The 14,233-nt window shown below is 34.5% G+C and overlaps 1 protein-coding gene across 8 annotated transcripts in view; it reads left to right on the top strand.

Annotated features, from left to right (window-relative positions):
- Nucleotides 1–14,233, top strand: part of ABCC9 (ATP binding cassette subfamily C member 9) — a 137,585-nt gene that overhangs the window by 14,200 nt on the left and 109,152 nt on the right. For 7 of the 8 annotated variants that reach the window (XM_081821328.1, XM_081821325.1, XM_081821329.1 and 4 more), the window contains 4 exons: nucleotides 150–271; nucleotides 8,986–9,152; nucleotides 10,378–10,620; nucleotides 12,518–12,712. In XM_081821328.1, coding sequence (XP_081677454.1) covers nucleotides 150–271; nucleotides 8,986–9,152; nucleotides 10,378–10,620; nucleotides 12,518–12,712 — 727 coding nt within the window. The remainder of the gene's footprint in view (nucleotides 1–149; nucleotides 272–8,985; nucleotides 9,153–10,377; nucleotides 10,621–12,517; nucleotides 12,713–14,233) is intronic. The other variant, XM_081821331.1, reaches the window with a different exon arrangement.

The following is a 14,233-nucleotide window of genomic DNA, read 5'->3' as shown; positions in this document are numbered from 1 at the left end:
CTTTGCATTGTTCTCTTAGCAACGACTACTGCATTCTGATTTTAAGTATCTTATTTGTAAGAGAAAGTTTTAATGGACAATGTGGAAACAAAGTGAGAACTGTCTGGAACCTTCAGCTCTAAACACTGATTCTGTCCCGCTCTCCGTAGGCGGCGGGAGTCGCGGCATCTCCACCTCTTCATGCCTGCTGTGATGGGATTTGTCGCCACTACAACATCAATAGTATATTATCATAACATTGAAACATCAAATTTTCCTAAATTACTCTTAGGTAAGTACGATCAAGTGTCCTCCTCCTTCCCCAGAGCTGTTTTTCTTTCTCTTTCTAGTAAACGCTGGGGCTGGGACTGGGGAGCAGGGGAAACCACAATAGTTAATTCTTCCATAGTCTACTGGTGAATGGGGGAGATGAAGATAAACTGAGTGCTCTGGGCTGTGAAAACTCTCTTCCCCCAGGACATCCATCCTCCACTAGATGCCCCTCGTGATGTGTTGGTGTGTGGCAGGGGGACCGGGGGAGGGGTGTGCTGGCCTTCTGGCTCGCAGAGGCTCTACTCTAAGAATTGAGCCCTTGCCCGGTCCTGCCCCAGGAGCAAGTCAGTGCATCTAGCTCTCTGCGTTTCTGCCTCTGTCTTGGGGTCCTGAAGCATTTTCTGAAGGTCCCAACTTTTCAGCGATGCTGCGGCAATGTCACATTCTTCGTAGCCCTGCTGCCCAGGCATGGGGGACCCAGTGCAGCAGAGTCTGTTTCGCAGCGTGCTGGAAACTGTACTGTCCTGAGAAGCAGTGTCCTCAAAGCACGGCCCCTCACATCTGCTTCATGCCTAACCTTTTCTTTTTCAGCTTCTCTTGCCTCTTTGTCCTGTGGAAAATAAGAGGCTATCTAAAGTGTTCTAATTTTATTTTTGCCTGCCATGGTAATAATATCGCTTATCCCAATTAGTTGTATTTAATACTCTGACCAATCCTTGCATTCCGTGGTGTATACTTTCAGAAAGAGAGCTAAGATGAAGGTGTAGAACATGGATCATGGCTGGGCTTCAAGGCCTGTAAATATCCTAAAATTGCAGGCAGAGTCTTGTGTGTTTGTGTGAATGAACACTTACAATTTTGCAAAGTACGGAGAGTGCACTTGATTGTTAAATGATGAAAGTGATGTTGATTACTGATATAGAAATTTGGAAAAGTAATAATTAAACCACACAGATATTTTATTTGCTTGTCCAGAAGACATTGAAATTTAAAATGAATTAGAGGAAAATACTGAATTTTTTTTTAAAAGATTTTATTTATTTATTTATCTGAGAGAGAATGGGAGACAGAGAGCATGAGAGGGGGGAGGATCAGAGGGAGAAACAGACCCCCCGCTGAGTGGAGAGCCCGATGTGGGACTCGATCCCGGGACTCCAGGATCATGACCTGAGCCGAAGGCAGTTGCTTAACCAACTGAGCCACCCAGGCGCCCAAAAAATACTGAATATTTAATTCTGTGTTGCACCACGTTATGTGATTTGGCAAAGGCAATCTAAGTACAAACAAGTAGACTGGGTTAAATATCAAATTAAAAGGCTTGTCAAAGTCTGAATTATCTTTAAAAAAAAGCTGTGTAGTACAACATGAAAGGCAGATATTATCACAGAAATCTTTTTTTGAAGATGCTAAGAAAAAAGAGTGAAATTTTCAGCAGGCAAAACCAAAAAAAAAATACATATGTACTGTTGGGAATCCAATGTTAGACATTTAAGTTTCTGAAAAATTGATGATGAATAAGATATAAGTTATAAGATGTAATTAGAAGGGAAATGTGCATTTTCATAATATTTTGAAGGAGATGTGGTCAGAAGCTGGCTGTAGATAGAAGGCAGAGGGCACAATTAGATCATACTGCTGGAAGGACTTATGGAGATAAAAGATAGTCTAAATTTCTCATTATTTTAGGAGAGAAATATTTGGGCCTAGAAAAATTACATTTATTTTCAGATTACAAAACTAGTAATTTTGTCCCAACATTATATTATGAACATCACCAAACATGCAGAAAGTTGAAAAGAACCAAGTGAATACTCATAAATACCTAATACGTAGATTCTTTAATTTCTGTTTTATTCTATTTGTTTGATCACATTTCTGTATCTTTCTATCCCTCCATCCATTGGGCTTATTTTTTATACATTTTAAAGTAAATTGCAGACATTAATATACTTCACCTCCTAATTATTTCAGCATGCAAATCATTAACTAGAGTTAAATTTTTCTACAGTTGTTTTTGTGAGATAAAATTTACCTGCTGCGATTCATTAGTCTTACACAATTCACTGATGAATCACAGATCTGTACCTCTGAAACAAATAATACAAAATATGTTAAAAATAAAAAAGATAGTAGGAAGGGAAAAATGAAGGGGGGGAAATCGGAGGGGGAGACGAACCATGAGAGACTATGGACTCTGAGAAACAAACTGAGGGATCTAGAGGGGAGGGGGTAGGGGGATGGGTTAGCCTGGTGATGGGTATTAAAGAGGGCACGTTCTGCATGGAGGACTGGGTGTTATACGCAAACAATGAATCATGGAACACTACATCAAAAACTAATGATGTAATGTATGGTGATTAACATAACAAAAAATAATAAAAAAATTTACGTGCTGAAGTGTAGAAATCTTAATTTGCTGAATACACACACCTGTCTAACCCTATCATGCTATAGAACAGTGCCATCATCCATGAAACTTTTCTTGTGTCAATCCTCACTTTCATCTCCACAGAGGCAAAAATCTAATCTGATTTTTTCCCCATCATAGATAGGATTTGCCTGTTCTAGATTTCACATAAATTGAATCATGCAGTATAAATTCTTTTGTGTAATACTTCTTTCTGTCAGTGTGATTTTTTTTGAGCCTCATCCATAATATAGTATAGATCAGTATTTTGTTCTTGTAATTGTTGGGTATTATTCCATTGTATAAAGATTCCCCAGTTTTCTGTTCTCTTGACAATAATACCTGGACTATTTCCAGGTTTTGGCTATCATGAAAAAATAGCTGGTATAAACATCCATGTGCAAGTCTTTCCGTGGCTATATGTTTTTTATTTCCTTTGAGTAAATATCTAGGAGTGGAATTGCTGGGTCATAGGGTATATAGGTAAATGTTAATATTTTGTTAAGAACCCACAGGATCTTTTCCCAAAGTGGTTTACTTTACATACTCGCTAATAATGTGTAGGAATCCCAGTGTTTCCACATGCTCACCAACATTTGATGATTTGATCTTTCTAATGTAGCCATGCTGGTGGGTGTGTACTGATAATTCATTGTGGTTTGAGTTTGCATTTCCCTAATGGCTAATGATGTTGAGCACTTTTTGATAAGTTTATTAGCCATTTGTTATATTTGTAAAGTAGCTATAGCATATCTTTTGCCCATTTTTTATTGGGTTACATTTTTATTATTGAGTTGCAGGAGTACTTTGTATATACTAAATATTAGTATGGCATTGGATACATGTTTTGAGAATATTTTCCTTCCAGTCTGTGGCATGCATATTAGGATCTTTTGGTGAGCAGAAGATTTTAATTTTGATGTAGCATAATTTATCATTTTTTCATGCATAATTATTGTTTTCTGTGTCTTAAGAAATTTTTGCTTCTGCTCAAAATATGTTTCCCTCACATTCTCCTTTTTTTTTTTTTTTTAGGAGCTTTATAGTTTTAGTTTTTATTTTTAGGACTGTGATCCATTTAAAATTAATTGTGTATATGATGTAAGGCTGGTGCCAAGGCTCTTTTTTCCCAAATGGATACCCATGTGTTCCAGCAGCCATTTGTGGAATAGACTTTCCATTTCTCATTAGGTTGAGTTGGGACCTTTGTAAAATATTTGAATCAAATTAACATTTTAGTCTGATCTATTTCTCCGCTCTGTAGTTTCTGTTCCTTTGATTTGTTTGTGAGTTTTATGAGATTATCATTCTGTCTTAATCTGATTACTATTGGTTTGGAGGTCTTGAAATCATATAGTGTACCCATACGACTTGTTTTCTTTGCTTTTCTCCCAAGATTGCCTTGGATATTCTAGTTCTTTTGTATTGTCATATATAGTTAGAATCAGGTTGTCAATTTCTACCAAACAAAAAAATCTCAGTAGGATTATGATAAGGATTGCATTGAGTGTTTAGAACAATTTGGAGAATTGACATCTTAACAATATTAAATTCCACAGTCTGTTTGTTCTTCATTTACTTAGGTCTTCTTTCATTTCCCTTAGCAAAATATTTTGAGGGTAGAGGTTTTCCATGTCTTGTTAAATTACTAGCTTTTTTGTTTTCCCACTGCTATTATAAATAGAGTTGTATTATAAATTTCATTTTCCAATTGCTTCTGTCATATATATAAAATACAGTTGATTTTGTATATTGATCTTATATTTTGAAACCTTGGAAATTTACTCATGACTTCTAATTATTGCTTTGTAGGTTTCTTGGCATTTTCTATATATACAAATCTATCATCTGAAAATAGAGACAGTTATACTTATTTCTTTTTGAACTTTATGCTTTTTTTCACCATATTGCAATAACTAGGACCTCCAGTAAAATGCAGAATATACATGGAAAGTGTGAAATCTTTGTCTAATGCCCAATTTTAGGGGAAATATGGTCAATATTTCATAATTAATTATAAAGTTAATTGTAGGCTTTTCATAGAAGACCTTTATCAGGTGAGTAAGTTTTCCTCTATTCAGAGCTTTCTCAGAGTTGTTTTGTTTTTTTTAAAATCATGAATAGGGCACCTGGGTGGCTCAGTCGTTAAGTGTCTGCCTTTGGCTCAGGTCATGGTCCCAGGGTCCTGGGATCGAGCCCCACATCGGGCTCTCTGCTAGGCGGGAAGCCTGCTTCTCCCTCTCCCACTCCCCCTGCTTGTGTTCCCTCTCTCTCTGTGTCTCTCTCTGTCAAATAAATAAAAAAAAAAAATCTTTAAAAAAAATAAATAAAATCATGAATAGATGTTGAATTCTATTAAAGATTTTTTTTGCATCCATTGGGACAATTAGATTTCCATTAATGTGCTGAATTAATTGGTTGATTTTTCAAATGATAAAGTAACCATGAATTCCTGGGCTATGTTACACATGGTCATGATATATTATCCATGTTATATATTGCTAGATTTTGTTTGCCAAGTTTTTTTAGCTCTATGTTGTGAAGAATATTGGTCTGTAATTTTCTTGTAATATCTTTGTCAGTTTTTCATATGCTGGGTTATACTGGCTTCTTAAAATGAATTGGAAAGTGTTCTCTATTTCTCTATTTTCTGAAAAACATTGTGTGCAGTTAATTCTATTTCTTCCTTAAATGTTGAATAGAATTTATCAGTGAAATCATCTGGGCCTTTTAACAAAATGAGGATTTTAAATTTAAACTTATTTCTTTATTAGACACAGACTCTTCAGAGTATGTCTTATTATGTCAGTTTTGGTAAGTTACAGGTTTCAAGAAATTTTCCCTTTCATCTAAGTTTTTTTATTTATTGTCATAAAGTTGTTCAAGGTATTCCCCAATTATCTTTCTTAAGTATGCAGGATATGTAGGGATAATTCTTTCATTCCTAATACTGGTAATTTATGATTTCCTTCTTTTCTTGATCCGTCTAGCTGGGGACTTAGTAATTTTCTTATCTTTTTAAAAAAATCAACTTTGTGTGCTTACGTTTGTTAATTTTCTCAATTATTCGTTTTCTCTTTCACTGCTTTCTACTCTTATCTCTATCATTTTCATCCTTTTATTTATTTTGTTCATTGTTCTTCTTTCCCTAGCTTTTAAGATACAAACTTAGATCATTGTTTTTGGATCTGTCTTTTTTTCTAAAATAAATATTTAAAGCCATAAATTTTCCTTAAAGTATTGTTCTAGTTGTAATCTTTAAAATTTTAGTATGTACTATTTTTATTATAATTTAGTTCAAATACTTTCTAATTTCCCTAGTGATTTCCTTTTTAACATGCAGTTAATTAGAACTGTGTTGTTTAACTTCCAAGTATTTGGAGACTTCTGGATATCTAATTGTGTAGAAAGTCTCGAAGTTTACCTTCATAGTCTCTGTCCCTGGTGTTCACAACCTGTATAATCCTCTACCCTTGAATGTGAGTGGGACATGTGACTTGTTTCTAGCCAATAGAGTATGGCAAAGATGAAGACACCAAATCAGGTGAGCTTCTATTGAGACTGCAGCCCCACTCAATGCCTGGCTTTTGCAGTCTGGTGAGACCCTGAAGCAGAGAACCCAACTGATCCATGCCTAGACTCTTGATCCATGGAAACTGTAAGATAATAAATGTGTTTTAGTATAAGTTGCTAAACCTGTCATAATTTGCTAGCAGCAATAGAAGATCAATACACTTACTGTTCTTTTTTGTTTCTTGTTTTTTAAATTTAATTAATTTATTTAAAAGTTTTAATCTTTATTATTCATTTATTCATTTGTTTATTTTTATTTTTTATTTAAATTCAATTAGCCAATGTATAGTACATCATTGTTTTTGATATAATGTTCTTGTTCTTGATTTTTAATTTATTTTTATTGTGAACTGAGAACACACTTCATATGATTCCTTTAATTTATTTTTTCTTGTTTTCTGAGTATATGTCCTATGCTAGTACCATGTGCACTAACAAGAATGTATATTCTGAAGGTGTTTGGGTATTTGGGTGTATTTTTATAATATTAAATATTATATAGCCTTGTAAATATCAAACAGCTCAAAGTGGTTGATAGCGTTCAGATCTTCTAAATCTTTATTATGGAAATGTGTATTTTTTTATTACTGTGTCTCTAAAAAATTGACCCTTTGTCATTATTAAGAGTTTTCAAAATTTCTGATAATACTCTTTTTTTTCAAGTTTTTATTTAAATTCCAGTTAGTTAACATACAGTGTAGTATTAGTTTCAAGTCTACACTTTAGTGATTCAACACTTACATACATCAGCCAGTGCTCATCACAAGTGCACTCCTTAATCCCCCCACCCAACTCCCCTCTGGTAACCATCAGTTTGTTCTCTATCGTTAAGAGTCTGTTTCTTGGCTTGCCTCTCTCTCTCTCTTCATTTTCCCTTTGCTCATTTGTTTTATTTTTTAAATTACACATATGAGTGAAATCATATGGTATTTGTCTTTCTCAGACTAACCTATTTCGCATAGCATAATACTCTCTAGCTCCATCCATATCATTGCAAATAGCAAGATTTCATTCTTTTTTGTGGCTGAGTAATATTCCATTGTGTGTGTGTGTGTGTATACCACACCTTCTTTATCCATTCATCAATTGATGGACACTTGGGCTGTTTCCGTAATTTGGTTATTGTAGATAATGCTGCTATAAACATCGGGGTCCATGTATCCCTTTGGATTAGTATCTTTGATGATAATATTCTTTGTTTTAAAGTCCACTTTATTTGATACTAATGTAGCCATTCCAGATTTCTTGTGTTTACTGTTTTCATTGTATATTTTTTTCTATCTACTTACTTTCAATCTGTTTCTTTATATGTAAGGCGAATATCTTTTTTTAAAGATTTTATTTATTTGAGAGAGAGAGAGAGTGTGTAAGCATGGGGAGGGGCAAAGGGAAAGGGAGAGAGAGAATCCTAAGCAGACTCTGTGCTGAGCACAGAGCCCAGTGTGGGCCTCTATCCCAGGACTCCAAGATCTTGACCTGAGCCAAAATCAAGAGTCAGACGCTGAACAAACTAAGCCACCCAGGTGCCCCAAGATGAATCTCTTTAGGTAGCATGTAGTTGAATGTAGTTTGGTCTTTTTTTTTTTTTTTCTAAATCTATTCTGACATTTTCTATTTTATGCTAGAACAAGATAGATGATGAGCTTATATGCCAAAGTTTCAGTTCTTTTTCACTAAGGAGGCTGTGGCCACCTTTAAACTTCAGTAACTTCAATAAGTTTTGTACAATGGATTGTCTCATATGTGTTTCAGATTTCTTCTTTCTCATCCCATATTAATTTGTACTGACCTTTATTCAAAGTTTGAAGTATACCGGACCTTTGATTTCTAATAAAGTGTCTGTGTCCATCTCATATTTGTTGTGAAAGGATGGCTGTGGTTAGGAGATGGTATAGATCCCTACCTTTCTCATCCCACTGCATAAAGTCTGGCTTTGTTCTGTAGGATCATTGTTCTTCTCTTCACTTTGTGGAGGCATGTGATGTTTTAAGCCATTTGGGTGAGAAGAGTTAGTGACTACTTGAATGTTGATCTGTAAAGCAGAAACCCCATTATATAGCTAATGTGCATTCTGTAATAATTCCAGGGTAATACCATTAGGCATACCCCTGAAAGCTGCAATACACCTATTGGACAGATCACGCAGAAAGCAACTTGTGAATTCTTCATATAATATAATCAGGGCTTCTTAAAATAATAAAAACAAGACCAGGAGATAGAATCAGTTTTAAAGTCAACAAAATTACACATAAGTTCTGGAATGTAGGTTATTCCTATTTACATGTCTTTTTACATCTACCCATCTATTACAGAGTCGAGGCACTAGCATTTTAAAGTCATTACTGCACCTTCAGTTCAAAACTCCCAAAAGTGCCCTCGGGCATATATGTTGTTTTCTTAAAAAATAAAATTATGTGGAAATAAAATATTTAAAATTATCTTTGTTATTAAAAAGCATTTTATTTATATATATATATTTTTAAAGATTTTATTTATTTATTTGAGAGAGAATGAGAGACAGAGAGCATGAGAGGGAGAAGGGTCAGAGGAAGAAGCAGACTCCCCGCCGAGCAGGGAGCCCAGTGCGGGACTCGATCCCGGGACTCCAGGATCATGACCTGAGCCGAAGGCAGTCGCTTAACCAACTGAGCCACCCAGGCGCCCCGCATTATATTTATATTGAAACTTCAGTGAAGTTAAAAAAACATCAGGGAAAGATTGCATCTTTTTCCTTTTCCTTTTTATTTTTCCAGCCCTATTTCTGTATTGGGTGATGGCCTTTATTACAAAAACCATAAAATTGGTCAAGTACTGGCAGTCCGGTTGGGGAGTATCAGACTTGCGTTTCTGCATCACTGGCATGATGGTCATCTTGAATGGACTCCTCATGGCTGTGGAGATCAATGTAATTCGGATCAGAGTAGGTATCTAATCATTTTTTAAAAAAGATTTTATTTATTCATTTGACAGAGACAGAGACAGCGAGAGAGGGAACACAAGCAGGGGGAGTGGGAGAGGGAGAAGCAGGCTTCCCGCTGAGCAGGGAGCCCGATGCGGGGCTCGATCCCAGGACCCCGAGATCATGACCCGAGCCGAAGGCAGACGCTTAATGACTGAGCCACCCAGGTGCCCCAGTATCTAATCATTTTTGTTTAATTACTGGAATTCAAGACCCCAATATTAAAGATTATAGTCAGCCAGAAATCATTAGTATTCAAGAGAATGAGCAAATGTATAACCTCTATGTGTATAAAAGTTGAACTAATCACTAAGTTTCAGGCCATTAGTGTTCCAGAAATCGCAGTATGACCCTAAAATCTATTTATTCATTTGTGCATATTGATTGAGCAATTGTTATGTGCCAAACATGCTCAGCTCATATTATAGACGAAATTGTTTTCATCAGGAAATTCCATCATCCATGATTTGTCCCAAGCACACCCATATTAAGCAAACTACTGTATTCCTAGAAATTTCAAAATGAAAAGAAGATAATACGTTTGCTCATTTCACTGATGAAGAAACTTCTACAGAGATAACTAGCTATATCCAAAGCCACACAGTCAAGACTCTTGCCTGGTCTGTGATTACAAACCTGTTGTGTTTTGCATCACAGAATGCTGTTATGTTGTGTGACATACTTGTGAATGATTTTTCAATATTCATTTTCTACCAGAGCACTTTGACTTTGCTCTGAATGGCATGTCACAAGCTGTAAGGAATAGTGGAGAACAGTTAGTGAACATCAGTCAAACCACAAATTATCAGAGAGTGACTCAATAATGGTGTCAACACATTTAAAAAATCTAAATAATGTAAAAGTCTTCATTTAGTTGACCCTACGACAGGATATCATGAAAGACTGGTTCTTAGTAATAACTATCTTTTAAAGGGATAATCTGTTGTTTTTTTTTTTTTAGAATTATCCTTAAGTGGATTAAACATAAAATTCTGGCATTTAACTAATTAATCTAGTCACAACAGAAGGAAACATTTCAAAATATATTTCCAAAGAAATGTAAGAGGTATTAAAATATACATTTCGTCCCCTTGAAATGAAAATGTAGAAAAGGCTAAAATTTTATTTTAGTATGTGGAAAAATAATTGGGTTAATTATTACTCTATGGAATTTTTCTTACTATAGAGATATGTATTCTTCATGAATCCTCAGAAAGTAAAGCCTCCTGAAGACCTCCAGGATCTGGGTGTGAGATTTCTTCAACCATTCGTGAATTTATTGTCAAAAGCAACATACTGGTGGATGAACACACTTATCATATCTGCTCATAAAAAGCCTATTGATCTGAAAGCAATTGGAAAACTACCAATAGCAATGAGGGCGGTAACAAATTATGTTTGCCTGAAAGATGCATATGAAGAACAAAAGGTAATTTAGTATCTGTTTTTCATGTCCATAATTGTAGAAAATGGGTCTGTTAAGTATAAAGTTACTAAGCTTAAATATCTATGGTTAAGGAAGATCAGATTTTCTTCATATGTCTTTCCCAGTAATTTTGAGTCATGTGAATTGGGCCACTGAGAATATACTAGAAGAGCCAATGAAATAAAGTTACATTGTGTTAATTGCCCAGTTCATACATGAAGAGGGATAGAGGGAACACTATTATCTTTTCTGGAACCAAGTGGAAGGTAAAAATTAAGCTCAACGATCATGTATATCTAATCCTTGTTACCATATGTTGTTAATAACTCATGGAATTGTTAAGTGTTTTCAAGTATCTTGTCAATAATTTTGTTATATAAAGATAAAATAAATCATATAATAACCACATTTAATAAACTAAAAAATCCCTAAATTAATTATTGACTAAAATTTGGACCCTGTGTTTCAAACTTGAGAAACTGAATTAAATAAAGTTATCTACCTATTCCATGTATTATCCTATATGTCTGTCAAAATTGGTTTCTTCTGGTACTTTCTTTGAGCAATTGCTTTAAAAACCTTAAGGAGTCTTTGGATATTTTGAATTTGTCTTGTTATTATTCTATATAGTCATGTGTGCTCTCCACAGTGATAGATGTAATTGATATGGCAGTCATCTACTAATATTGTTGCAATTGAAATTATTAGTATTCACAACAACATTGGAAAGGGGTAGGGTAAGGTGAATCAGTTAGAGTTTTTGTCTGTTCTAAATCAAGACGACAAAGCATTTATGGTAAATGATGAAAATGACCTCAGTTTTGTGTCAAAACTGTGTCTTATGAAATTAATACTGCAGGAAATGGTTACTACAAATGAACCTGAGTCATCTCTTTGGTTTCACCTCTGGGAAAAGTATTGCATAATATTTTTGAAACTTCTTTGCTAATATAAAGATTAACAATATAGCCTAAGCATAGTTTAAGTGTTCTGCGTACTCTTCATAATACAGATCAGCTTGAACTTAGTGCATTAACGTCTTGCATTAATAAACTTTTAAAAATAATCAAATTATTCATCTAACAGGGAATCAAATATGAAACACAATTGAATTCTATTCCATTGAGTTGGCTTCCCACAATGAAAAAACGTTACCCACCTCCTCTCTATGACTTAATTATGATGATTATTCAGGTCTTAAAATCCTCTCAACAAACCACTACAGATGTGTGAAGTCATGCATTGGCTTAAACGTATAAGCCATTCTTCAATTTTGCATCTCTTTGTCAAATAACTATGCAACACAAGTCTAACACAACTTTAAACTGTACTGGCTAATATTCATGGAGATAGGAAATACCTGAAAGAGAAACAATTTGAAGTTGGGATGATCTGTTTTGTTTAGCTTGTAGTAAAGTACCTTGTAGTAAAATATCTTTAGCTTGTGATAAATATCTTGTGATCTAGTAACTCCAGAAATCTTGACTAGTCTTTTGATAAGCTTGATTTTTATACTTCACTATCTTCTTTTTCATACAATGGTATTTGGTAATATTCATGACAGATACACACGTTCCAAACAAAAAAAATTAAAATTAATTTGACTTTAAGAATTTTGGGTTATCCTTTGACAGCTAAAAATAATGCAAAGTCTTTGAAAATCTGGCCTATTTACTCTTCATTCTATCCCATTAAAAGGTGTTCAGTAGCTACTGTTTGCATAGAATGCAATGGACTATGAATTATGCATACTATACTAAAGGGACTCATTAACACTGACTTATAAACTTAAAATATCATCAGAAATATCAGAAGGAATTGCCATAGTTGCTGAGATTAATTGCTGTGCTAGCAGTTTTATTTTGGTTCATCTGTTTTGTTTTGTTTTGTTTTCTTTCAGAAAAAAGTAGCAGATCATCCAAACCGGACTCCATCTATATGGCTAGCAATGTACAGAGCTTTTGGACGACCAATTCTACTTAGTAGCACATTCCGTTATCTTGCAGACTTACTGGGTTTTGCTGGACCTCTCTGTATTTCTGGAATAGTTCAACGTGTGAATGAAACCCAGAATGGGACAAATAACACAACAGGAGTAAGTGTGTGGTGCTTTTGAAAGGAAGCATATTATTGGCAGATTTCATTGTAATTGTTCCTTTTTATTAATGCAGTTCTTTGAACAGTACAAACAGGCTTATTTACAAGAATTGAATGCATTTAAAGCAAATAAAACAATAATTTTCCTTGTAGTGAAAATCATGTGCTTATGTATTCACTGAATGGATCTGTTCAAAATTATTTCTCAGATTCAGAGCCTATAAACATTTAATGAGTATCTACTATGTGCCGAAGCCATGTTCAGAAATTTCACATTGATTATTTTCTTTGATCTTTTCAGCAACCCTTTGAAGAATTTTCATGCATGAGTGCATCAGGTGTGGCTGGGTCACTTTTTTGGAGGCCTGTGACCAATCACATTAGCAATGTGATTTGTACTATATACATTTTTCTTTTTTATACAATAAAAGCCATCACCCTGTTTCACAATGAACAGGGCGAGTCACATTATAATATTTTTATTAGATATTATGCTATTATTTGGGGGCTGTAGAGTATAAGATACTATATCTTTGCTGTTATAAATATATAGTCTTTTATTCTGTATTCTTAAGAAAGTCTCAGCATGAATTTCCCAGTTTCTTTCTAAGAGCTGATTTCCCTAGGTTCACAGAAACTCTAGTCTAGATGCATCAGTTTTCCTTTTCTATTCCCTCAATCTGATTTGCTGTCCTTTTTTCTTCACCTGTTAAAATTTCATGCATTCTCAAAGCCTACACCAAATGCCACCTCCTCAGTAAAGCTTTTCTGATTGTTCTGATTGGAATTTGACTCTTCTTCGTGCTGTTCAACACATTGTTTATTTCACCTTGGCACTTGCTATAAATGTTCTTTATAATGAAGCAAGTTATTTATGGATATGCTTATCTTTCTAGGTGGTAAGCTCTTTAAACAGAAGGACTGCGAACTGTTAATATTTATGTTCACAATGTGTAGCCTAGTCACTTGCGCATATTGGTGCTCAATTATTATGGAAGCAAACCAGATATTTTCACCATTGAATGCACTTTTGTGATGTTTTGTCCCTATTAGTCTGATTACAGTCCATACATTCCACATAGAATTTTTCTATCATCCCTCTCCCTTACACGTATTAACCACACGTTTTTCTGAGAAGGAACGGAACTTACATGTTTCTGTGCAACCCCATGGAAGAAGAGGAAGGGACCAGAAATAGAATTTGATGGATTTAAACCATAAAAAATGAAGATTTCCCAGATTGACTATGATTTAGTTATTTGAGTGTTACCTTTCCCTCACTTCTAACCAACAAGTTATCACATACTATTGTTATAAACAAAAAGCAATCAGTTTTGTATGTCCTTATGATGACTTCAGTCATATTCCTACTCAATTTCATAAGTTGTGTTTTGTCACTGGAAGTGTCAACGTCAATAGCCACATTACATAGTTTATAATTTATAATTTATTTTGTTAATATAAATTAAGATAAATGAAAATTAGATTAAGTCAACTATATAGAATTATTTTAAATTAG

Source organism: Leptonychotes weddellii, chromosome 5 (genome assembly GCF_054177405.1).
Source record: "Leptonychotes weddellii isolate Sample4059 chromosome 5, ASM5417740v2, whole genome shotgun sequence".
In the NCBI taxonomy this organism is placed as follows: Eukaryota; Metazoa; Chordata; class Mammalia; order Carnivora; family Phocidae; genus Leptonychotes; species Leptonychotes weddellii.
The sequence above is the reverse complement of the archived record's forward strand: the minus strand, read 5'-3'. Positions and strand labels throughout refer to the sequence as shown.